Source organism: Peromyscus leucopus, chromosome 23 (genome assembly GCF_004664715.2).
Source record: "Peromyscus leucopus breed LL Stock chromosome 23, UCI_PerLeu_2.1, whole genome shotgun sequence".
Classification (NCBI taxonomy): domain Eukaryota; kingdom Metazoa; phylum Chordata; class Mammalia; order Rodentia; family Cricetidae; genus Peromyscus; species Peromyscus leucopus.
In genome coordinates, this window is record NC_051082.1 from 41,386,406 (window position 1) to 41,411,822 (window position 25,417).

Sequence of the window (25,417 nt, forward strand, 5' to 3'; positions counted from 1 at the left end):
CCGGCGAGGCTACACGCTGGTTGTGTGTGTGTGTGTGTTGGGGGGTTGCAGTTACTGCACAATGTTACCAGCCACGTGGGCCACGCAAGTAAATTGGACCAGAGGACGCCCCAATGAGGTGGCTGCTATTCGCGCGCCCCTGAAATTGCCCTAAGCACGTGGACACATTTTAGGACATTTGACGTGCCTTACACCTGCTCGGGAGTAAGTCATCTTGAGTGACATCAGGGACTGGGCATTATGCTCAGGCTAGAACATGCGATGGAGATCCAGACCCAGCTATGGCTGAAGCAGGATGCCTGGCCATGATTTGGGGGCGGGGATGCAGGACAAGATCAGAATTACCATCTGACAGCATCCTGTAAGACTCCAGTTACAGAATTCTACACAGAACCTTAAAAATATGGTTTTGAGTGCTGGGGATCAAATTCAGGGCCTCCGTTCTTGCTTAGTAACTGAGCCACACACTCAGCCTTCATTTTACTTTGAGATATGGTCTAAGTTACTTAAGTTGGCCCTTGAACTCCTGCCTCAACTTCCCTACTGTCATGGGAACTATGCCTGCATCCCAGTCCAGTTAGACTGGCATTTTATGCACACACTCTTGTGCATGCTGGAAGCATGGTAAGATTATAAGTCCGAGTACCTGATCTCTGATTATCCATGCTCACTCTTCTGTGATAACAGATTTATGCTAAGTGGGCATTACCACATATGGGCTACTTGGGCACAGCAGTCCAATGCCAGGTCAGTCTACCTGATGATCCACTTTCTAGGTGACAAAGGGACAAGTGATGCATGCAGCATGAGTGTGCTACCAGGGGATGACTTGTCTGGACAGGATGGAATGGTACCATTTGTCATAAATTCTTTCTGGAATTGTTCCCCAGGCAGGGACAATATAACAACATAACAACTATTATGTTGCTCTGGCTGCCTGGCCTGGAACTTGCCATGTAGACCAGGCTGGACTTGGAACTCATCCCTGTGCCTCCTGAGTGCTGGAGTCCACCACCACTCCTGGCTGAAATTCTCTAAATATTTTTAGATTCCAATTGACAGCAGGTACCCAAGTCAGGAGAACAAAGCCCTGGTAAATAAAAGGAGCTCTATAAGAGAAAAAACCCAGCCAGGCTAGTGGTGGTGCACATCTTTAATCTCAGCACTCAGGAGGCAGAGGCAGGTGGATCTCTGACTTTGAGGCCAGTCTGGTCTATAGAGTGAGTTCCAGGACTACACAGAGAAACCCTATCTTGAAAAACAAAAGAAAAGAAAAAAGACAAAACTAACAACAGCAATGCCTATGAACTGAAGATCCTTCAATCAGTGTGACACTTCTGTACACATGGTGGAAACCAGATGACGAATGCTCCAAAGTATATTTGGCAGGCTGTGGTGGCATGGTGCTCTGGAAGATGAGGCCCAGGGCCTTGAGCCCACACCCTTTTAGGCTGGACTGTCTCTAAGCAGGAAGAGGAATGGAGGCTTTGGAAGAGAGTGGGAGTGCCTGCAGGACTTAGCAGGAACTCCCAGAGCACACAATCCCTCCCCACCCACATGGGCAGAGACAAGACAAGCTGAGAAAAGAAATACACACTTTTATTACTCACTTGAAATAGCACATGCACTTTTAAAAATTATAACTCTTTTATTTAAACATCTCGATAGCATCTTAATTTGGTGGTAGTGTAAGCACTACCAAAGACAAGTGTTCTGAAAAGCATTTACAAAAATACATTGCACAAAGTCCTATCTTGCATCTTTAAAAATAAATATTCAAAATATTTCCACCCCAAGCCCCAAATTTAGTTTCATATAGGAAATTCTGCTTCTGCGTGTAACCTGCAGTATGCAAAATGTGTGCACATCACCCAACCCGTCTACACAGTAGCTCTAACCCTATGGAGTGGGATATGCTGCTTTGGGCTACTTTCTCAAGGATTGCCTGCAATGTGCACTAAATCCCAACTTGGAGCCCCAGCAAGTGAGCTTATGTTCTGCCAAGGCTGTCTAACCAATGAAACTTAACAATTCTTTATGTAAAACATCTGAACACTTCAAGTGTCCAGATGAAGTATCAGTTATAAAGTCTGCTCACAAAATAGTCTAATATTAAATATTAATTATAACCAAACTTGAGTCAGGTGAGAAGGGCCAATAATGGTGCAGAGGCAAACCCCAGAGCAGCAGAAAATGCTGCTGTGGGAAAGACCAAGAGTGACAGTCATCAGCACCACCTGATAGGGTGGCATTTTAGTGTTCCCCCTTCAGCAGAGCCTAACACAGCTTGAGGGCACCAGAGGTTGACATCTCAAGAGGTTCTTGTCCGTACTGTGAATGAATCCCACCAGGAGTAGTCCAGCTGAGACCCGAGAGTGCCATTCATAGTGCATGTACCCCACTGCCCTTTTGGGTCACGCCCTCAGCAAAAGCCTGATCCACTCCTCTGGGGAATGGTAGGTCCCAGCTAAGAGCAGACAGCCCAGGACATACCTAGCCTCTCCCCACCAGGGAACCCGGAAGGGGTCAGATGACGATGGAGTAACAGTTTTCCCTGAAAGAAATGCGTGGGTCTAGCAGATGGGACTTCTGCCTTCCTGACATCCAGAGGACAGCCAGTGCAGAGCTTTCGGCCTCCACATGTCAGCAGCCTGGAACCTGCCAGTTTCTCTGCTTTCTGACTTTATCCACTGAAGCAAATTCCCCAAATTAAAGGGAGTGTCTAAGAATCATACATTCAAATGAATCCACAGAGCCCACCAGGCTTTTGGGCCCTGAGCACACACGCACAGCCTCAGGACTCAACATGTCCTCACGTCCATCACACATTTATTGAAGGGTGACAGGTTCCTATGCTCATGTGCTCTCTTCCCCAAAGGGTTCCAGTGTTATGGCGTCTTGGTATATACAGACATGTACAAACAAGGCCGGAGTGCTCTACTGGACAGGTTCTCCATGGACTCGGAAGCGGTAGAGGCAGGTGTACTCAGGGTGGCCCCAGTTGGATAGGACCCGGAGCTCTACTATCTGGAAGGCTTGGTCAGGCCTTTCCTGAGGTTGAGGGAATAAGTTACTTTGCATCAGCACTTAGACCCCCACACGCCACCCCCGACCAATCCCTTGCCCCTGTGGGATATGTAATAAGATGCAACCATACCCCAGATACGCCTAGCAGGTAGGTGGGATTCAGGGCACAAGTGTTGACAGCACAGGCCGGCTGCTGTGTCTGACCTCTTACTGAGGCACAGAGCTAGGCCATAGCTAATCCTCACCACCCTCTCCATATGCCAGGCCCCACAAAGACATGAACCAGGGAGGCAGGATCCTTGTGCTTACCAGTGTGTGGAACATCTGGAGTGAGTCTCCTTCCTGGTCATAGGTAAACCGTCCCAGAGGCTGTCCCTCTTCCTGATACTCTGTTTCCAGTCCCTGAAATGACCAATGTGTTATAGCAGAGATAACAAGAGTCACACTACTCTAGCCCTGCTGTCCTGAGTGACAGGCCACCTCCCCTGAGAGGCCTGCTGAGGCCCTCCTGGAGGGGTACACACACTGGCTTCCTATAACCCACAACCATCCAAGGACAGCTGTGGTTACTCCATTAGGGAAACATGCACACAGCCACACAGAGGGCCAGCTTGAGATGGCCATGATCATGCTCAGAACCCCCAAAGCACAGATCCCCTCATGTAACTGTGCAGATTCTGGGTGCCCCAAGTAAGGGATATAAGCAGGATCAGAGCAGCAGGGAAGCTAGAGCAAAGTTGGCAGTGTGGGAAGTTGTGGAGAGAGATGGCTGTGGGGTGGGCAAGAGTCATTTAGATATGCTTAAAATGATGGGTTCTATATCAGAGAAAATATAAATGGGAAAGGGCTTCACAGGCTATGAGCAGACATTAACTACAAAATTATGCCTCTGGATAAATGAAACATCTCTAAGGGTGGAGAGGAGAAGGCTGCTTCCAGGATGCCAGTAGTAACTCACATAGACTGCGAAGTCTCTGGGGGCACTGGAGATGTTACCAGCGGGTGACAGCGTCTTTGGAATGTGCTCCATGGTGAACGTGGTTGGGTAGATCCTCATGGACAACCGCACCACCAGATACCCCTGAGAGCCTTTGAATGCCCAGCAATTCCCTGGGTAGATGTCGGGCTAGGAAAGAAAATAGTACAACTCAGGCTGGGACAAGTTTAACCACTATAAGAATAAAGTGATTTCACAAACACCATGAGCAAACAAACCAGAAGCCTCTGTGTGTCCAAGTCACTCTGTCTGACCCTGGGTCTCACAGCCAAGGAAACCAAAGCTGTGAAGGCAGAAGCCTTGAGCTGCTCCTCTCCCTGAAGCCTTGCCCGCCACCAAAAATGCAGGTAGTCCTGAGAGTGGGTGGCCCTGTCCAGCATCTTGGCCAACAGCTAAGACCTGGGCATTGTCTATCCAAGGCAGCCTTTGGTATTGAACCACCTAAGCCCCAGGTGGCTCAGGACAGGGCTTGTCACCAGAATCAAGTCTGGATCATAGGACTGGGGCACAGGTTCCAGGAAAAGCAGACGGGGTTGATGGCTGAGATGCCCAACAGTGTACCCCTGTGCCTATACAACCAGTCTTCCAAAAAAGCCGAAAGGACAGCAGAGTGGAGTGGATAGTACAGAGGCCTCTCTAGACCATGCTGTCTACCAGGCACACCTGATGCCTTCTAATTCTCCACAGGCACAATGAAAAGATGAAAATCCTATCTTCCCAGTTTTTGAAAAAACTCAAAAATTACAACATCGCCTATGTCCAGGTGAATGGGACACACAAAGCCCAGTGTCTGCCAGTCAAGCCTCAAAGCCTAGGGCAGGGAGCATTCCAGACCAGCCTGCAGTGATGATGATTACCAGGCACACACACAGTCACTTGTCAACACTACTTGCCAGACTCATTTCAAGGTGACAGATGTCTTAGTTTTCCCCAGTTTCAAACCTTGGTATAATATTCTTCCATTGCCATACATTATGACACACTTTCCTGAATTTGGGGATTTTCTGGCATTTCCCATTTAACTTTTGGGCCACAGGTGACTGTGGACACCAAGCTACAGATAGGGAGATTCCTAGGATCAGGAATTCAAGGTCATCTGTAATTAACAGGGAGCTGGAGTCCAGGCTGAGCTAGAAGATTCTCTGAAAGCAGGGTGGGCTCCTACACCGGGGGCCTTTGTCTCAGGTCTGCTGACAACACTCCACTTCCTGAATTTGCAAAGGCTGGGCCTGTGTACACAGGTCAGAGAGAGACTTATTGGGGGCTTCATAGAAAAGTACTGAAAATTGCTTCAAAATGTGAGCACAAGGCAGCACGCTGAAGTGGGTGAGTGCACCAGACTACTCAGGTTTTTCCTTTCCCTGTGAGGCAAGCTCCGGGGAAGCAGCAGTGTAGACAGGGCCGATGGCCCCAGGCCTGGGGACAGGTGGCGGCTCCCAGTCTGCTAGGGCTCATGACAGCACAGGCAGAAAGCAACCAGGATGGTCCCTGTGGCCCTCCTATGATGCTCCCGTCCAGATCCCCTCTCTGTATAGTCTCACAGCGGGACCAGGCAGCCTCCACCACCTGGGTCTCAAACTGGATGGAGAGGCTGCATGGCACATGGCACAAGCCAGCAGTGCATGTCCAGTGCCGGAGGAGAACTTGGGAGTACGGCCTGGTGGCCCCAGCGAGGCTGTACACAGAGGGCTAGGGTCATACCAATGCCTTAGCTGTGTGCCTGTTTTACCTTCATGAGGGGCTGAGGAATGCAGAGTAGACTAAGATGCAAGGCCCTGTGGACAGCAGCTCACCTGGATCACCACACGAGGTGACTGTGAGAAGTACCACAGTGGGATCCCAAACAGGCTCAGCAGTGCCGTCTTGGTCTCATAGGTCTCGGAGCACCGAGTGCTCAGGATGCTGCCACCTAGAACACAGGGACACTGGGTTACACCTTATGGCAACATGCTGGGAAGTCAGAACTAGAGGCCAGCAGCACTTTTTTTTTAAAGATTTATTTACTTCCATGTGCATGTATGTCTGTGTGAGGGTACAAGATCCCTTGGAACTGGAGTTACAGACAGTTGTGAGCTGCCTTGTTGGTGCTAGGAATTGAACCTGGGTCCTCTGGAAGAGCAGCCAGTCAGTGCTCTTAACTGCTGAGCCGTCTTTCCAGGCCCCAACAGTGCTTTTTATTTTAAAATTTATTTTATGTGTATGGGTGTTTTGCTTGCATGTATGTCTGTGCACCTCATGCATGCCTGATGCCCACAGAGGCAAAAAAAAAAAAAAAAAAAAAAAAAGGGTTTTGGATCCTCTGGAATTGGAGTTACAGATGGTTGTAAGCCACCATATGGGTGCTGGGAATCAAACCCAGGTCCTCTGGAAGAGCAGCCAATGCTTTTACCCATGAGCCATCCTCTAGCCCCCAGCTACTCCCCCACCAAAGTACTTTTAACAGCATCTGCTTTACTTGCAAAAAGAACCTTGAACTCTAAGGTCAGCCCTGTACTTTCGGTTAAAAACTGGATTCTTTTTTTTTCTCTTTTCATCTGTGAGTGCAGGTATGGGTTAGAAGCCAAAGGTTGACAATGGCTGTCTTCGGTCATCTATCACCTTATTCATCGAGGCAGAATCTTTCAACTGAACCCAGAATTCACAGATTTTGGTTAGTCTCACTTGCTCTGGGCAACCTGTCTCTGCCTTCCAACCAATGAAATTATAGGGCTGCTATGCTTATCCAGAATTTATATGGGTTTTCAGATCCAAATTCTGGTCCTCACTTTACCACTAAGCCATCTTCCCAGTCCCTGCATTTATTTTTTAGCTGACACATAAAAACACAAAAATGAGTAGATGGCTTTGTGCTTAAGAATACTTGCTACTTGGGTACACTTCCCAGCACCTACATGGTGGCTCACAACTATCTGTAACTCCAGTTCCAGGGGACCCAACTGCTCTCTTCTGACCTCCGTGGACCACTAGACACCGTAGAAAGACATGTATGCAGGAAAAACTACTCATACCCGTAAAATTCTAGAGTAATACACATACACACCCCATCATCATCATCACCATCACCATCACCTCTATGCCTCTGGGGCTAGCACATGTACTTAGGATCAGGCTGAACATACATCAAAAACTCAGCACACAGGTGCCAGTAGCACACACCTTTAATCCCAGACTCGGGAGGCAGAGCCAGGCATATCTCTGTGAGTTCGAGGCCAGCCTGGTCTACAGAGCGAGATGATCCAGGACAGACACCAAAACTACACAGCGAAACCCTGTCTCCAAAACCCAAAACACACAGCTCAGCACACCGTCACAGCACAAACACCCAGCATCCTCTCCTTTGTCTTAGCTCGGCAGCTAAGCCGGGCCATCCACTACACCGAGCACTCAACTTTTTATTCGGCAGGTGTCTCTGACGTCAGTTCACTTTATCCCTTCACAACAGGGTCTGAGGGTGGACTACTAGGGAGGGTGGCTCTCAAAGCTTTGTTCATCTTTTCCTAAGTAAGGGTCAAGAGTCCCACAGCACTGGTGCTAGGGGCAGGTAACTTCCAGAGGCCACCTAACTGGTCCACAGGAGGAAATGCTGTAACAAATGCCCACTAGCCAAAAAGCAGTGGGAGCAGGAGTGACTAGTTAGGGGAGCAGGCAGACAGGATGTTAATGCTAACAAGAAATAAGAACCGAGAAGTCAGTGCTGGAGAAATGGCTCAGTAGTTAAAATATACTTGTTGCTCTCGTAGAGGACCCGGGTTCTGTTCCCAGCACCCACAAAGTGGCTCATTCGTAATTCCGGATGCCCTCTTCTGCTCTCCAGTCACTAGGTAATGTGTTACACACAGACATATATACAGGCAAAACACTCATAAAGTATATATAAGACATAAAAATGGGGGGGGGAGAATTAAGTCTCACAGAGACACAGAGCAGGTCCCAGCCCTCAGAGCAGATGCAATCCATCTCTTACAGTCAAGCTTCAGGACCGTCTCTGACATGCACAGAGGGGGCAGGGGATACTGAAACAGGCAGATAACATGGCTTTGATGCTGCAGATAAAGACCTAAGCTCCTGGACACTGGCCAACTTCTTAAACATCCTCCTCTAGTCTAAGAACAGCTGTTGGGGCAACCTCTTGGGGCCTCAGGGGGTTTAAGCCGGTGACACAAATCCACAAGCTCCAACACGATCCCAGAACAAGTGGCAGCTGCCAACCCAAACAGCATGGCTAAAATGTCATTCAATGCCTCTGCTCTAAATGTAATTTCTGATGTCACTTCATTTCACAGTATAAAACTAAAATCAGGTTTTTGTTTGGTTCTTTTTTTTTTTTTTTTGGAAGTCATTTAGACCAGGGGCTCCTTGAGAAGCATGAGCAACCCTGCTAACTCTATCCAGCCCTAAGAAACTGGCTATTCCCACACTAAATAGTAGGCTCATGCCACACTGAGATTCAGATGATGTGATGGCCCAGCAGTGATGGCAGCCAAGCTCATGACCATCCATATCACAGGCTGCTCAAGTTGGGATACAATGTCTCCACTGGACTAGGCCCACCACACTCCTCTGGGAGTTTAAAAACTGCTCATTCTTTAGGAGGTGTGTCAGTCTGCACGTCACCTGCAATTCCTAATTTCTACAAGTTCAGAAAGTCACTTCTGCATGGCTGGTGTAGTGGAACCTCCTGGGCTGCCCCACACCTCCCAGTGGTGTCCACACTCTCCCCTTTCCAGAAAGGGCTCACAGGCCTCATCCAGGTGTACAATCTCAAACCCACTGCACATGTGAGGGCCCTGTGGTGGTGACTTCCCTACCACGACAGACCATGCTTTGTGGAAGCAAGGCAGCTCCTGTCCTGCTATGCATTCAGCCACAGCAATCAATCCTTAGTCCTAACACTTGGGGCTAGGCCTGGGCTTGCTCCATAAACATGGAGCTTACACATACCCCAATGGGCAACTTCCCAGAAAGAATGAGCATTTGGGCCTCATCCAGAGTAATACTCTACTGTCATATTAAAATTGTATCAAGGCCAGGTGGAAGTGGTGCACACCTTTAATCCCAGCACTCAGAAGGCAGAGCTAGACGGATCTCTGTGAGTTCAAGGCCAGCCTGGTCTACAGAGCAAGATCCAGGACAGACACCAAAACTACACGGAGAAACCCTTTGTCAAAAAATAAAAATAAACAAAATAAAAAAGTGTGTCAAGTAGCCTGTGGTGGTGGCGAGTTCCAGGACAGCCAGGGCTACACCGAGAAACTCTATCTTGGGAGAAAAAAAGTGTGACAATGTCCTGTAGGCCCACCTGAATTCCGGGCCTGATCTTTCATACTCATAGTAGAGTCTTCCCTTGATTACTCACCTCCAGACTCCAGAGCAAAGTCCACCATCCCAGTCTTGTCTTGGGAGTACAGCTTCAGAGCATTGTTCACAATGATGTGCACTTGCTGGTAGCCCGGAAGAAGGAAGAATGAGGAGAGTTAATGATGCAAGCAAAGGCCAGGGACCTCATATGCCTATGCTTAGGGAACACAAGCATGCTACACTTCAGCCACGGACAGTAAGTGGGTAGGATGGGGCCAGATCCTCATCACTAGGGCACGACAGCTCATAGCAAGTATTAGAGCCAGGGTGTCCAGGGCACTGTCACCATCAGGGCTGGGGCGAGGCAACTAAGGGAAGCTGAGTACAGCTGGAAGCTGTGTAACCACAAACTGGCATATGGGAGCCCTTGGGACAAAAGGATTCAGTGAGTGCAAAGCTAAGGAGTGCTTCCAAGTGACAACATTAGCAGCGCATCATCTCAGAACACTGACACCCCTGTAACCACGGGTCTATGGTGGAGGCTGAACCTGTTTACTCACCGCTTCCGTGATTCCTGAAATCCCTGCCTCGTTCATGGCAGACATGATGACCTCAGATGTCGGCGGCTGTCCCGTCACTGTGATGTGGTGTGTGATATTCTGCAGCACTTTCAGCTCAAGGTCCTGCAAAAGCACCTGCACCTCATCCTTGCTCACGAACCGAGAAGAAAGCTTCTGCAACAGCCACTCGAGGGAGCTGCCGTGCTGATCCTCAGAGAACATGAGTTTCACAGTCTCCTGGATGCGGGCATCGGCCTGGAGGAAAGAATGGGTAAGTGTGCAGCACTACAGCACACTGCTCCAACACAGCCCCCAGAAGTACAGCTCTGCAAGACAGGCAACGACTGCGGCACAACTGCCCTTCACACTAAATGTGAGGACTCTTCCCAAGCCACCGGAGGGGCCTCGAGGGCTGCATGAAGGCCATTTACACAGTGAACTACAGAAAGGGGATGCGGGTTTTCTGACCCCTGGGGAGTCTACTCCACACAGCTCCACAGCTGAGGCATGGGCCCCCGTGTCCTCACCGCTCCTTATAAACAGCCTGAGGTGTAGCCAGAGAGGAGGCTGCCTGGGTCATACTATAGACATACTATATACACACTTCTTTTGGTTCCCATGGAAACAATCAAGGGGCAAAGCACAGGCAAGACATCCACCTACCACAAAGCTGGCAGGCTCCATACGTAACCCTGTTCTCCGTCCCCGCCAATGGCCCTACCATGCACTCTTCTTTCCTCAGTCACCCAGGACTCCCTGATGCCTGCCCATCTCTGCTCATTTCCACAAGACAATACCCCAGAGTGCATCTGTAACTAAGCAAAGCCTGCAGGCCTGCCAGCCCACTAGCCAGCGCCCAGGTCATGCAGTGAGGGGTTGTGCATTTTAACCAGCAAACAGGAGAGCTTCCTGCCCATGCACTTTGCTGTCTCCACCCATCTCTCCTCCTACCTGTTCTGGGAGTTCTTTATACTCAGATAATTTATCAGACATGTCACAACTCAATTTTTTAATCTATGGTCTGAACATGGCTCATGAGGACTCCTGCCAACGAGATGTCTGCATTCTCAGAATACCGAAGGAGGTGGGCTATGCAACATCTGTGACATATTGTGACACAGACGGGCAAGTGGCCAAGCATAGTTGGGGCCTACTACGGACACTGGGAGACAGACATGTGCATGCGCGCACACACACACACGCACACCACTCTCTCATAATTCCCAAGGTGTCGGTTGTACTGTGTGATCAGGAAGAGTCATGCACTGAACTCGGGTGTGACTGTGCTATGCTGTTGGGATTGGGACTGACTTGAAAATATTTACAACCTTCAAGTATGGATGGGGTGAAGTTTGGTCAGAGCATTTGCACAGCCTGTGTTGGACTCTGGGTTCATGCCCAGCACCACAAAAATAGACAAACTCTTAAAATATAATGAGAGAGAGAGAGAGAGAGAGAGAGAGAGAGAGAGAGAGAGAGAGAGAGCGAGCGAGAGAGCGAGAGAGCGAGAGAGAGAGAGAGAGAGAGAGAGAGAGAGAGAGAGAGAGAGAGAGAGAGAGGAGCGCTCAATAGGTAAAGATGTCCTGCCTCTAGACCTGACCTCTAGACCTGACCTCCTGAGTCTGATCCTGAGGACCCACATGGTAGGAGAACCGACCTTTCCAAGTTGTCTTCTGATCTCCACATCCTTACATTTTTTTTGCTTTTTTGTTTTCCCCCAAGACAGGGTTCCTCGAACTCAGAGATCCACCTGCCTCTGCATCCTGCGTGCTGGGATTAAAGGCCTGTGCCACCATGGCCCAGCACATTGTTACATCCTTATGACATACATATGCCTGCACAGTCACATGCACAATAAGTGAAATATTTAAAATGCAATTCTTTCTTTTTTTTTTTTTTTAAAGATTTATGATTTATTTATTATGTATACAGTATTCTGCCTGCATGTGTCCCTGCAGGCCAGAAGAGGGCACCAGATCTCATTACAGGTGGCTGTGAGCCACCATGTGGTTGCTGGGAATTGAACTCAGGACCTCTGGGAGAGCAGTCAGTGCTCTTAACCACTGAGCCATCTCTCCAGCCCAAAATGCAATTCTTTTAAAGGTGGGGCTGGAGAGACAGCTCAGTGGTGAAGAGCTCTTCATGAGGACTGGAACACAGATCTCATCACATGACAAGCCACATTCCCACAAATGCCTGTAATCTCAGCTCTGAGGGAAGCAGACGGAAGAGGACTTCTAGAGCTGGCTGGTTTCCAGTTACGCCAAGACACTAGATCCAGCCTCAAGAATTGAGACCCTGTCTCTGAGGGAATGGGCTTAAAATGATGGGAAAGTGACACCTGATGGCTTCTTCTGGTCTCTGTTCATGTCCCTGTATCTGTCTGTACTTGCAGCCACAGAGAAACATCTTGACAGGGTCGGGTGAGAGCTTCCTTCGGGTAGAAGTCTCCTAACACAGGCACTTACCTGCTCACAGCTGGTCCTCAGATGCTGCCAGTCCGACAGCTGTGACTTCAGCAGGTTCAGTTCCAGTTCTAGGTGCTGCACACGGTCTAGGAGGGGCTGCTCTTCAGCCCTGCTGGAAGCCATCAACCAGGGAGGGGACAGGGGTCAGGGCCCAGATGCACTCAGGGGAGGCCTCAACCCTAAATAAAGCAGCACGTCTATGTCCTCAAAATTACAAATAAGACCAGAAATGAAGCTGACGTCTATCCACAGCCCTGAGGCTGAATCTGCAGTTCCATGCTCATGGGATAGACAGTGGAACTGAAGATAAGATCAGGGTATGATTAGTGACTGGCCTTGGGGATTGGCTATGAGCTACCCATGACCACAGCTTTGCAATGAATGCTAATAGGCCCAGCTGAAAGAGGGATCTCCAGATACACGTTCTGGATCTATACATTCACATGCCGAGTCAGTATTCACTGAAACCAGGCCTGGGAAGAGCAATGTGCACCACACTCCCTCCCACCCCACCCCACATGCAGGGGGCCCATTAGCCGGCAGAAGCTGCTACCCAGCCATACCCAGCGCAGGAACGACAAAGGTTAGTACAGACAAACGCAGAGTGTGCAAAGAAGATGCAGTGCTGGGGACGGGGAAAGCTAGCAGGAAGTGGGAACACGCACAAGGACCAGCAGCTTCAGGTGCAGAAAGCTTGGCAGCCACAAGATGCATGGCTGCTGGGCACCAAAGAGGGAGTCCCCCAAGGACATGGGTGGCTCCTCATGGCCAAGCAGGGGCCTAGCTATATACTGCCTGGAGAAAGACAGTCCCAAGTCCCTCAGGGCCTTCTGTCCCTTGCATTGTCCCGAGAAGATACCCAAAAGATACCCAAAAGCTGGTAATTTTAGGTAGCAAGTGACAATTTGAACCTTGGCAGTCAGTAAATAGTTGGTCACCATGTTCCATACTAGCAAAGAACCATGGAAGAAAAACTCAGAGCTCCTGAGGTCACCTACCTGCCTGCTCTCAGCTTGCTTTCTTCCAGCTCCTTCTGGATAGCCTGGGAAACAGGGGAGACTTTGTAAACAGTTACGCCTTGAGTTTATAAATCATGTCTCAGTAACTTAAAACTTCACTTATTGAAGGATGAGTCAATTCAGAAGACTCAGCTTCTGAATGCCTGAGCAAAGGCATCAAGGTGAGTATGGCTGGGCTTCCTCACATGCATTCTGGGTCTCCTGACAGGTTGAGACCCCTCTTCCTGCTCAGCTGAACTCTCCTGACACCAACAATCAGGAAGTAGGAGCTGGTCTCAAGAGCCCAAGGACTATTCTGCTTACCCCCCACTCAGTAAAATAATGCTTTAGTTCAGTTCAGTGAGCACACAAGCAACTGCCATGCTGTGCCCTAAGAATGCTAAGCCCTGTCCCCAAGAGTCACATGGTCTACACTGCAGACCCACATCAAGACCCAGTTTACCAGCACACAAGTGAGACTCTCCCACCCACAGTGATTTTATGCAAAGCATGCTCTGTGCATGCTTTTTGGTGGAGGCTGAGTTATACCAGGGGCTCATAGGGATTCATGAGCAGGATGTGACTGGATTTTGAAGCCAGCACACAGCCACTTCTGTTCTGTCAGGCTCATTGGTCAAGCAGTTAAGCAACAGAGCTGAAATGCCCAGAAAATAAAACCACAAGACACAGCTCTTCCAGCTGTATAGATCAAAAGCAATATCTTGAAACAACGAAGCCCCTGGCCACAGCTTTGGAGAATATTGACTGCCACTTGACCTTTATTAAAAACTGGTCTGGGGGACAGTGAAAGTGCTCAGTGGGAGAAGGCACCTGTGCCAAGTGTGATGATCTGAGTTCAATGCCAGGACACACAGAGTGAAAGGTGAGAAATGACTCCGATAAGCTGTGTCCTCTGACTTCCACATGTACTGTGGCATGCATTTGCTCTTGCCTAGCAAGTATAAGGTCTTGGGTTCCATCCCCACAGCCAGGCACAAGTGCACCATACCCACACCCACCCCAAGGCATGCATACATGCACAGCTTGCTTTTTTGGGGGGCGTGGTGGGGAGAGGTACTCCAATTATAAAGAACAAACATCTTAGGGCTGGGGAGAGGGTTCAATGAGTAAAAGCATTTGCTGTGCAAGCATAAGGACCTGAATTCAAAACCCCAGCATTCTGTAAAAAGCTGAGTGTGGCTGTACAGTCAGTAACCCATGTGCTATGAGGGTAGAGAAAGAAGGCTCAGTGAAAGGCCTGTCTCAAAGGAAAAAGGCAGAGTAAGAGCAGCATCCCTGATGCCTCCTTCACCTCGGTGCACGCACTCCCTCCCACACCCGTGCACCCAGCAAACCAGCGAACCAACCACACAACCGAAGAAAAATACCTCAGATTTTTCTGTCAGTTTTCTAAGAATATCTTCCAAGTTGGAGAGACGCACTTCATGGTCACGGTGAAAAGTCATGAAGTCAGTCTGAGAACCAAAGTGCAGAACGAACAGCTAAGAGAGTTTAGTAGCACACACACGCCATTAGGGCAGCCAGTAGTTCTCACTGCAGGTACAGGGTAGTGCGGCATCTTTACAGGTGTCAGCCCCAGCCACGCCCCATCTAGCTCACTGGATCAGGAGGGCTCCAGCCTACCCACAGAGCAGGCCACAGACAGACTTGTCACCTGCTGATACCACTGGGCAGTGGTAGCAATAATGTTTGAAGGGCTTTGCTGGAGGTAGTATGGCACCAGGGGTGTGCCCAAAGGGCAGATCTTGTTCTGGTCCCTTCTTCTCTGCCTCATTTGTGCCATGAGGTGTTTTATACCAGTGGCCAGAAGTGCACTGGTCAGAGTCGCCACACAGGCTGGGAGCAATGTGCACACTGGCTTCTGAAGGAGTTTCTGGGCTTTACCTTAGCACCGAGTGGTTCTGTGGTGCCCATCTCCTGCAGGTGCTGTCCAACTACATCCTTGACCCACAGGGACAGCCCTTCCCTGCCATCGTCCACCTGGTCCACCCGCATCTGGAGCTTCTGAAGCAGGAGCGTCAGCTCTGCGAGTCTCCCTTCGTGGTTGTGGCACTGCGCACTCAAAGAGGCTACTTTCTGTCCCACGTCACTCTCTTGAGGCCACGGGGAAGCCTCATAATCAACCTGAGATGAAACCAGGAGACTAAAGTCAAAACCAAAGGGACATTCCAGCACTGGGCTGTATGTCTCTCTTTCTACTCTCATGTCGTGCAAAGTAAGAACTGCTATTCATTCCTACTCCTGACTGAGTAATGGAATACATAATTCTGCATTATTTGAACTAGTTAGAACATCTGAAAAGCTATAAAACTTGTGTTATTTTGTTTGCGGTTTTTTTTTTTTTTTTTTTTTTTTTTTTTTACAATTTTAGGACCATGCATGATGCATGACTTTAATCCCAATACTTTCGAGGTAGAGACAGGTAGATCTCTGTGAGTTCTAGGCCAGTCTAGTCTACAAAGTAAAAGCCTGTCTCAAAAATATTTCCCCCCCTAAGGCAGGGTCCAAGACTACCTGTTCACAAGTAGCATGAAAAGCTCTAAAGAGCACATGCTTATGGTACCACCAGGACCTTTCTTGCTGGTTACCTTCAGAGGTGGGCTGGGGGGAAGAGGGTCAGGTCTGTGCACACTCTCGGGCTCGCCCACCCTCTGTGCTGGCTGCATGGCTGTCCAGTTCAGCACTGGTAGGAATGAGAGGAAGTTGCCCTGACCCCACAGGGAGAGACCAGCACCTGAGGAAAGAAGATAGCTGTGTGCACATGTACAGGTGCCCCGACATATTCAGATACTGTTCCCACACTGTCAGCGTGGGCAAGTGCTGGTCTCTGAGGGTCACCATGCCACATCTTACCTAGTAAAAGTAGGAGTGGAAGGAGCAAGACAAAAACCTTGCAAATATTTCGAAGGCACCTAAGAATAGAAAGGAAACCATTAACTTTGAAAAGACAGAGGTGGAATGCCATTCTGCCCCTCCTTGTGTACACACTAAACACCCTGCTAAAGTTTTATCTACAAGGCTTGGCCACACCCACAGGAGGCCCTTCATACACAGCTTGCTAGCAATCTGAGAAGTGCTATCTGGTACCACAAGAAAGACCCAGAGGCCTGAGGCCCTGTTCTGGGGCTAGCACCCACTGTGGTGAGCTGGTGCCCATAGAACTGCACTAGGGCACAGGCATAGGATCCGACTGGGCCCTCCAGCCGGACACTTTACATACATCCAGTGTGCTTAACAATGGCAGCAGCCTTCTCCACCTCTGTTAATTTGAAAAATGAAAATATGAAAGTCCGTTGTAAAACACGTAAAAATGTATTGATGCAGACAGTGCAAATGTAAGCTGGGCCTTTACAGAGCTGCCCACAACGGGTAAAGAACAGCTATTCACCACCCCATGCAGACATGCTGACAAGGCATGCTGACCTTGACACAGGAGCCCCAATACTGACATGAGATCTTCACACTGACAGTTTCTTACCTGGTAAGAAGAAACACATTCAGCCAAGAAATCAAAGTAACAAATTGGTACCATCCACTCCCTAGCCACCAGAAGATTCCAGAGGCTGCCTTCCCTATGAGAGAAGAGAGCAAGTGTTCTGAGGAAACATGCTTTCGAAGCTGCTCCTACATGGATGCTTCTGGGAAGACACAGACATGTTTGCTGGAGGGACAAAGGCCCTGTAACGCTCGTCAGCAGGGCAGGAGAACAGTGAGCAACACCAGCTACACATAGATGAAACAAAGGGAAGCCCCAGTCCATGCAGCTCAGTGGATCATGAGACCTAAGGCCCACACACCCAACACATGATAAACTAAGAAGCCATGCACCTGAAGCAGAGACAAGCATGTCACACTGGGAACCTAACACGAAGCTCCAACCTGGTACACTGCCTATGGCTGCCCCAAACTTTATGAGAGCACTAACACAGAGTCACATAACCACCTGGAGCAGTGACAGCCAGCCAGAGCATCGACCACATGGCCTCAGCCACAGACCACCCAGCAGCTCTGGTCCTGTGTAGTGCTCGAACCAAGAGGTCACCTGTGGCAGAGAAGACAGGGCAGAGGGCACTGTGAGACAGACTGCAGGGCCAGCACAGACTGACAGTACAGAGAGCAAGGCTGTCAGTATACTCTGCCCAAACTCCCTCCTGTGTCCCAGGAGGATACTCAAGTTTTCTTGAGAAAACCTTGCTGTCCTCACTTAGACTCCCTTACATACATTCTTTGTTTCGAAACGAGGTCACCTGTATCCCAGCCTGGCTTTGAACTCACCATACAGGCAAAGATGACAAACTTCTAGCCTCCCAAGGGCATGAGCCATCATACCTGGCTAACCGTGGTTTGGTTTGGTGTTGGAGTGCTGGGGCTGGTGGTGAGATAGGGTCTCATTATGTAGTCCTGGCTGTCAGGGAACTCATTATGTAGACCAGGCTAGCCTCAAATTCACAAGGGATCTACTTGCGTCTACATCACAATTTCCCAAGTGCTGGGATTAAAGTGTGTGCCACCACACTCAGCTCATCCGCAGATTCTTAACAGAGAGGCACGCATCTTTTCACCACACCCTATCAGAGGATCTAGAAGGTTCTCATAAATGTAGGTGGGTGGTGCCTGCAGAATTCACATCACTGGACAAGCAACAAAATGAATAGGCACCCAACCTTTCCTTACATAGAGCAGAAAGCCTACCCCTCCCTCTTGCTGGCTTCCATTTTTTGAGACAAGGTCTTTTTATGTTGCCAGGCTGGCCTCAAGTGATCATCCTATCTCAGCCTCCTGAGCATGTTACCAACCACACTTTTTTTTTTAAATCAACTTTGCTTCATTTTTTCAAGAGTGATTGCTGGCTCTTACCCTTACATTAACATAAATATCTACAGGTTAAACCCATAGCCATTAAGTTATTTCAACACAGAATATAACAAGAGAGTGTGGCTGAAGACGATTAAAAATACATGTTTCTCCTATGCGTATAACAGTTTTGCCTACATGTTTAACTATGCACATGTGTGCCTGGTACCTTTGAAGACCACAATAGTGTTGGATCCCCTGAACTAGACAGTTGTGAGCCACAACATAGATGCTGGGAATCAGTCTTCTGAAAGAGCAGCAGCCAGGGTCTTAACTATGGAGCCATCTCTCTAGCCCAAAGATCTTTTTAAATGGCATACTGCTTTGTGCTTATTTTATCTACGAGACAATTGTTTGTGGGGAGGATCTTTTGAGATAGGATTTCACTATATCGCTCTGGCTGGCTTGGAACTCACTATGTATAGCAGGCTGACCACAAACTTGTGGTAGGATTCTCTTGCCTCTGTCTCCAGCTGAGACAACTATTTCTGAAGCTCAGCTTAAAAAACAAACAAAATCAAAAATCAGTTGACCTAGAGGTGTGCCCAAAAGGTACCTGGAAAGTTAGAGGCATGCCTGGAAAGCACACACCCTCTACAGGTGCTGCTGCCTGGGCCTGGGCAGTAGCTGCAAGAGCTCGTGCCAGCACAAGTGCCAAGGAGCCAAGGCTAAATTCACAAAGCATTCCAAGAGTTCACTACTGCTACTGAGACAGGCTCTCACCATATAGCCCAGGCTGGCCTTAAGTGCAGTCCTCCTGCCTCAGCTCCTAGAGTGCACCAACACACCCAGCTGGTCTCCTGTCACTTTCTATCGTGCTTTGTGACACTGGCATCACAAACCAACCAAACAAACACAGCAGCACTTTCGACAAGAACAGACACACAGAACAAGGTACAAGGCATAACCTGTGTAGGTGCAGAGGCGCCCCATGGCCCCTGCCACCCTGTGTGGCTGGGGCAGTTGCAAGTGGGTGGCTGTGTGTGTCTCAAGGTACTTCTTCCCCTTACAGTCATCACCTGTGGTGTGGTGACAAGGAGTGGAGTGACAGGTTAATACGCAAACCTCAATTAGAATACTGAATACAGAATGTTCAAGAACCTAGGAAACTATCGCCCCAAATCACAGCAGGCATGGTCTGGAGATGACTCGTTTCCAGTACTGAGGGTTGCTGGCAGGCAGACTAGCCACGCTGGCCAGTAAGGCAGTAAGCTGTGGTGGGCTGTTCACTCTGTAGGGCTGAAGCCCCAGTATCACAGTGGGGCTGGGGCCCTCCAAGACCAGCACCACCTTGAAAGAGGAAGCCGTACTCACACAGGGACTCCCCGTCCACTCTGGAAAGCTCTCCGGCAGTCATCCTCCCACAGTGACCGAGATGGGCTGCAACACATGTAGAGGGGGCTGAGAAAGGTCACAGCCAGCTTGAGTGCCAGATGCCCTATAAAGTCAGTGTGACCAGAGACCAGGCCCCATGAGTGTCAGAGATGCTGATGGCTCCCACCACATAGGTTGCATGGGCAACAGGAAGATCGGAAAGCTTCAGACTGTTAATGTGCATCAGCAATGACAGAAGGCTGGCTTGCCTACAAAGTTTCGGAAGTGTGATTCTAAACAGCATGCAAATGAACTGGTTTGCTTACTAAACAAAAGTCAATAGTTGAGTTCATAAACTTTTTATTTGAATTGATTTTTAACTACATGTGTGTGTATGTGGGGGTGGTGGTGGTAATATACACACTCATGCAAGTACACCCGGAAACCAAAGAGTTTACCAAACTCCTCTGGTACTGGAGTTACAAGAGGGTACAAGCCTCCAGTGTGGTGCTGGGAACCCAACTCGGGTTCTCCACAGGAGCGACAAGCGCTCTCAACTGCTGACAGTTGGAGCTCAACTCTACTTTTCAAAAACTGAACTTTTGACTTTCAGAATATTTTGACTTTGAAAATATTGAATTTGGGCCAGTGAGATGGCTCAGCAGGTAAAGCACTTGGCACTTGAGTCTGAAGGAGAAAAACAACTTCACAAAGTTGTCCTCTGATCTCCATGAGTACCTACACACACACAATAATAATAAACTTCTAAAACCTAAATCCTGACCGATTTTCAGGGCGCCAAACTGCACACTTCAACACTTGACAAGCTCCCACAGGAAGAAGACCCCAGAAAGCAGCCATGAGAGAGCAGCATGGAGACCGCAGGAGACACAGTGAAGAGCCTCAGAAGAAGCAGGGCTTCCTCCACCTTGAAAGCATGATTCGGTGGAGAAAGAAGAAAAAATATTTAAATACCTTCTGACCCATGGCTCTTTGTCTCATAGCTTTGTGATTCATAAGCTCTGGATTCATAGCCTTTCAATTTGTAAGTTTCTGATTCAAAACTGAGCTTCATTAAAACCACTTGAAAAAGTTGAACTACGAATGATGCAAAGGATGAGGAGGTGTACTTGGCCAGCCATAGAGTCCTATCCAGGTAAAAGGATGCACCGCCTAGTGGAAAACCATGAACACACGTCATTTCTTCCCACAGGATTGTTCACCCAATGAACCAGTTGGCCAAACTGTTATTATTATTTTTTTTTAAAGTCAAGTTGCAAAGCATTTTTAAACTGGACACCTGGGAAGAGACCACCTGAGAAGAGCATCGACCAGTGAGCTGGTCAGAGCTGTAGAAGACGCACAGTGGGGCCCCTCCATAAGTGAGGTCTCAGGCTCTGGCATGGTGGGTGAGCACTGCAGGTCTCCCCCTGTGAGGATGCAGAGCCATGGAGGCACACACTAAAAGCTCCCTGGCTCCCACCATGGCTGGGCTCCGGAAGAACTTTTCTGTGAGCCTAGCATGTGGAGGGAAGAACTATAGCCATATTTTCGTGTTCTTGGAAAAATTTCTTTATGGAGTATGGAGTAAAGTGGGTACATTGGTGTTGTCCATTCCATAGACATCTGTGGGGTGCTGTAGACCCATAGCCCACAAAGCACTTCTTCCATTTACTCCCAAGCCCAGAAATGCCTAGCATGTTCAGAGCTTGAGTAAGAGACCAGCATGAATCAGTGAAGTCTGGGTCGCAGGATTTCAAAAGAAAATACTAGAGCTTTAACATTTTCAGAAGAGGGCTGGAGAGACAGGTTGGCGGGAGGAGCCCTTCCTGAGGATCCAGAACAGTTCCCAGCATCCATACGGCAGCTCATGGCCGGCCATCCTTAATTCCAGTGTCAGGGGATTCAACCTCCTTTGACCTCTGCAGGGCACTGCACAACACAGGGTGCACACACATATATGCAGGCAAAACATCCATACACATAATACACCCATACACACAAAATAATAATAAATCTTATTATTAATCTTAATTTTTTTTCCAAGAGGATAGTGAGGGGCCATTTTCCAATGGAATATTGTACTGCAAAATCACAAACCTGAGCAGTCAGTCAGCCCCAAAGTCAAGGGTTCCACAACCACCTGTGCACACGCCCTTCACAGGCTAGAGAACTGTAGAGGGTTAGCTAGAGGCATGCATGTCAGTTTCCTAGATAAACACTCATCATGCTGGCAAGATGTGAGCAAAAGAAAAACGTTGAGTTGGCAAGAGTAGGAGGGTTGCAAGGTTGGAGGCAGGTGGCAGAGCATGTGTTTGGCATGTGAGGCCTTGGGCTCAATCCCCAGGACCAGAGTAAAAGAAGGGAAGGAACTCCTATCTGTTGCAGGGGATAGCAAGGCAGGGCAGCCTTCATCAAAGGCAGCTGGAAGGATATATTTACACTGAAACACCACACAGCACAGGCATCAAATAGCCTCAGTTAGCATACAAGCTCCTAAAGCTGCACAGCCTGGGCTATGGCTAAGCACAGACACCCAGGCACAGCTGCATGCCTTGTTGAACTGCTGGGCGTACGCTTCACCTGCAGACAGCTGACAGTCGTCTTTCTGTTACAAGTGTTGGCTTGTTAAGCAGAAGCAGAAGCTGCTGGAGGGCTGAGCTAAGAAGCTCACTCCAGCACCACCCGGTGCTGACTGGCACAGTGCAGCAAAACTCCAGGGCACTGTGGTAAGGGGGGGGGGTACCTGTACGGCCCCAGCCCTGCCCTGCAGCAGGTATCAGGAGCTCAGCTGTGCAGAGGAAGCTGTTGGTTGGGAGCACTGGGATGAGCCCTGGCTCACTGAGCTCTGTAGTGAAGGCCAGAGGGAGGCACCAAGCCCACTGTGGCCCTCACACTCACAGACATGAGGAGGAAAAGCAGTGTTGCTTGATCCAGCCACCTCTCCCTTCCCTCTCTAGGATTCTTACTTTGTGACAGTCAAGTTAAAGTGCTGACAATACCACAGCAGACGAAGCCTTGGACACACGAAAAGGACTGTGCAAACAGAAGAAACTGGACATAAGCCATAAGAACTGAATTCTCAGTGCTGCTCTGGCCTTCCTGGCACTCATGGTGGGGAAGGCCTAGCATCATGCCAGAAGGGTCTGTGGTCACTCTCAATGTGGCCCAGGAGGAAGTATGGGCAGTCCAAAACAGCCTGCCTGCTCAGCTACTTGTGATGATCAGGTAAGAAGGTCAGGATGCTGGCACCATCTATGTCATGTCCAATGATGCCAACCGCCAAGATGCCAGGCTCAAGTTACCCTCCCAGAGGCCTGTCTTACACCATCACACCAGAGACCCCCTCTCAGCAGCATCAACTGATGCTCCAGCCACCCAGGCACCTGGGCTGCACTGGAGTGACACAGAGAAGCACCCAAACGGGAAGCCACAGAAGTAGGAACTTTCTTTTGCTCACGTCAAGTCCAAATTTACCAAATCTGAACTACTTCCAGGTATAAAAATACTAACCACAGAACCACAGGCTGGGAAGGGACAAGTAGGACAGAGCTAATTCAGGTCTATTTAGCTCTGCAAGAATAATTCTGAGTTCATCTCTGTAAGGGAAACAGTGCAAGGCACCAGGGCCTGTGCTGGGGATGGAACCCAAGGCGCGTGCTGGCAAACACTCTACCATGAGCCACATCCCTGCCCCAGAGTCAGATTTATAAGAAGAGAAAGAGCTGGGCAGACCCTTTTACCAACTACGGAGGCAGGAGACTTACGCTGTTTTAGAGTTCTGTCTCTGGAGTAAACCCTCGAGGTGGTCCCATGGGTGGCAGACTGGGCCGTGAGTGCATCAGTGCGCGCTGAGAGCATCCTGCAGTCACGGCAGGTGTATCCATTGCTGGCTGTCACCTCGGCTGCCAGTTCACCGTTTCCCTGAGTGGCAGCTTTATTTCCACCTGAGGTTTTTCAAAAGGCAAATAAAAACTATTGATCACTATCTGCAGATTACCCAGCCATGGCTTCTGGTTTGAAAAATATACAAAGTACCAAAGTAATTACCTTTAAGGTCGCCATCATCGTCAAGACCTGAAACACATACACACAAATTACACTGTGAAATACAACCAATGCCACCACAACTATGCCAGGTGACAGGCCAGTGCTACGCTGTGGTATTGCTGGGGTCTGTTTCTAAGATTCCTCGAACCTCTTGTCACCCAAAGGCGGTGGCATGGGAAGAGCCCTGCATTCCAGAATATTCTGGCCCACAAGGACAGACAAAAGGGAAGAACTAGACAGCTATGTGGAACTTCTAGGCTTTTAACTTACAGCATCTATGGCCCTGGGCCTGAGATTGTTCCATGGCTGAGCAAAGCAGAAGCATCCCAAGCCAAGAGCTCAGGACTTATAGAACTAAGCTGGCTCTTCTAACTTCCTCAGCAGAGCAGCTAGAACATACGCTGAACTCAGCAGGCAGCTCTGTGGCTCTTAGCAGGAGCTGTGTCTGTGTGCTCAGCCTTGGTGACATGGCACAGGTCACCTTAAGGGTGCAGATGGCCCTGTCTCTGAGTCGGGGCACAGTCTCTTGCCTTACAGCACTGACTGCTTCACAGCAAGTCCTTTGTGTTTTTTTTAGCTGTCTTGCGTTTTATTGCTTTCCATCAGGCCTTGACCGAGTACTTGCGCAGCAGGTACAGCCTCTCCTTGCGCTGCTGCTTCTTGGTCTTCAGCTTCTCTTAAATATGGAAGGCTTCACGAATTTGCGTGTCATCCTTTGCGCAGAGGCCATGCTAATCTTCTCTGTATTGTTCCAGTTTTAGTATATGTGCTGCCGAAGCGAGCACGCAAGTCCTTTGTTTTAGAAGGGGTCTTTTATGGAGCTTAGGATTGGCTTCAACTCCTGATTCTCCTGCCTCCACATTCTGGGTGTTTGGATTATAGGAATACACAGCCATGCCCAGCTTGTAACAAGCATTTTCCAATGACTCAGAAATATCTTTACTGTCTAGTTGCTTCTGAGTTTTCTAGAACATACCAGGAATCTTACACCCATGTTGAAAGTGGCTAAAGGGTCGCTGCCTGTTCATTTCATCAGTCCTGTTGCAGTGAGCAATTAATAATCACACCTCACCTAAGCCACTGGGGAAGCAGATGAAGGCAGCATCCACATGCCCCCAGGGGCCTGCAAAGAGCCTAACCTCACTGGTGGCAAATCATTTGTAGGCCAGCCTCTGCCCCCTCCCAGATCAACTGCAGACACAGCCATGCCGGGGACGAGGATGTTGAGTCTGTGGTTACCAACCCCAGAAGTGGTCCACTTTGGTCTGCTCGCGAATCAGAGACTCATCTAGCACAGGATGCCGAAGCACCGCGGCATTCCGCAGGCTGCAAGAGCTGTCATGGCTGGCGCTGGAGGACACTCCCTTCCCTGACAGGTGGTTGATACTAAAAGCTGGCTTGCTTGCGCTTCTGCGCTGTTTGACTGTCCTACAAAGAAGTAAGAAATGCGTTTTTAGACTGTCCTTAGAAAATATACAATCCCTAGATTTTACTAACACAAAATTTGTGCCAGAGAGCACACACAGCATTTTAAAACAAGTAATTTTCTATGCCTTGTCTGCTATAATCTAAACACCCATTAATCTAAAAAAAAAAAAAAAAGGAATTTTTTTAGCTGGAGTCCAAGAACTTGTTCTAAAACTGTAAACACAAAATAATTTCAGACTATTCTGGGCCCAACAATCCAATATTGGCTCAAACTTGAAATAACTTGAAAATAAAAATTACTTAAAAGCTATAACAAATGCTACAGCTTATATATCTAACCATGCCACTCCCTTTTCTGAATAGGTAAGAGCACACACACCAGCAGTCTTACTGCTTCTCCAT

At 48.9% G+C, this 25,417-nt stretch overlaps 1 protein-coding gene and 1 non-coding gene across 18 annotated transcripts in view; both read right to left on the minus strand.

Moving 5' to 3' along the window:
* Positions 1-1,578: 1,578 nt before the first annotated feature.
* Sun1 (Sad1 and UNC84 domain containing 1) overlaps positions 1,579-25,417 on the minus strand; it is a 47,006-nt gene continuing 23,167 nt past the window's right edge. For 2 of the 17 annotated variants that reach the window (XM_037198455.1, XM_037198456.1), the window contains 20 exons: positions 24,831-25,015; positions 23,588-23,614; positions 23,305-23,484; positions 20,513-20,710; positions 19,538-19,624; positions 19,132-19,242; positions 17,295-17,411; positions 16,848-16,941; positions 16,223-16,281; positions 15,958-16,103; positions 15,254-15,493; positions 14,737-14,823; positions 13,349-13,392; positions 12,351-12,462; positions 9,883-10,137; positions 9,381-9,465; positions 5,818-5,933; positions 3,986-4,153; positions 3,337-3,429; positions 1,579-3,051 (listed from right to left, as the gene is read on the minus strand). In XM_037198455.1, coding sequence (XP_037054350.1) covers positions 2,938-3,051; positions 3,337-3,429; positions 3,986-4,153; positions 5,818-5,933; positions 9,381-9,465; positions 9,883-10,137; positions 12,351-12,462; positions 13,349-13,392; positions 14,737-14,823; positions 15,254-15,493; positions 15,958-16,103; positions 16,223-16,281; positions 16,848-16,941; positions 17,295-17,411; positions 19,132-19,242; positions 19,538-19,624; positions 20,513-20,710; positions 23,305-23,484; positions 23,588-23,614; positions 24,831-25,015 — 2,518 coding nt within the window. In that variant the 3' untranslated portion in view covers positions 1,579-2,937. The remainder of the gene's footprint in view (positions 3,052-3,336; positions 3,430-3,985; positions 4,154-5,817; positions 5,934-9,380; positions 9,466-9,882; positions 10,138-12,350; positions 12,463-13,348; positions 13,393-14,736; positions 14,824-15,253; positions 15,494-15,957; positions 16,104-16,222; positions 16,282-16,847; positions 16,942-17,294; positions 17,412-19,131; positions 19,243-19,537; positions 19,625-20,512; positions 20,711-23,304; positions 23,485-23,587; positions 23,615-24,830; positions 25,016-25,417) is intronic. The other 15 variants (XM_028856031.2, XM_028856043.2, XM_037198453.1 and 12 more) reach the window with 15 other exon arrangements.
* Positions 24,265-24,372, minus strand: LOC114682231. The gene has a single exon (XR_003733018.1). It is a non-coding gene; the product is annotated as a U6 spliceosomal RNA (small nuclear RNA).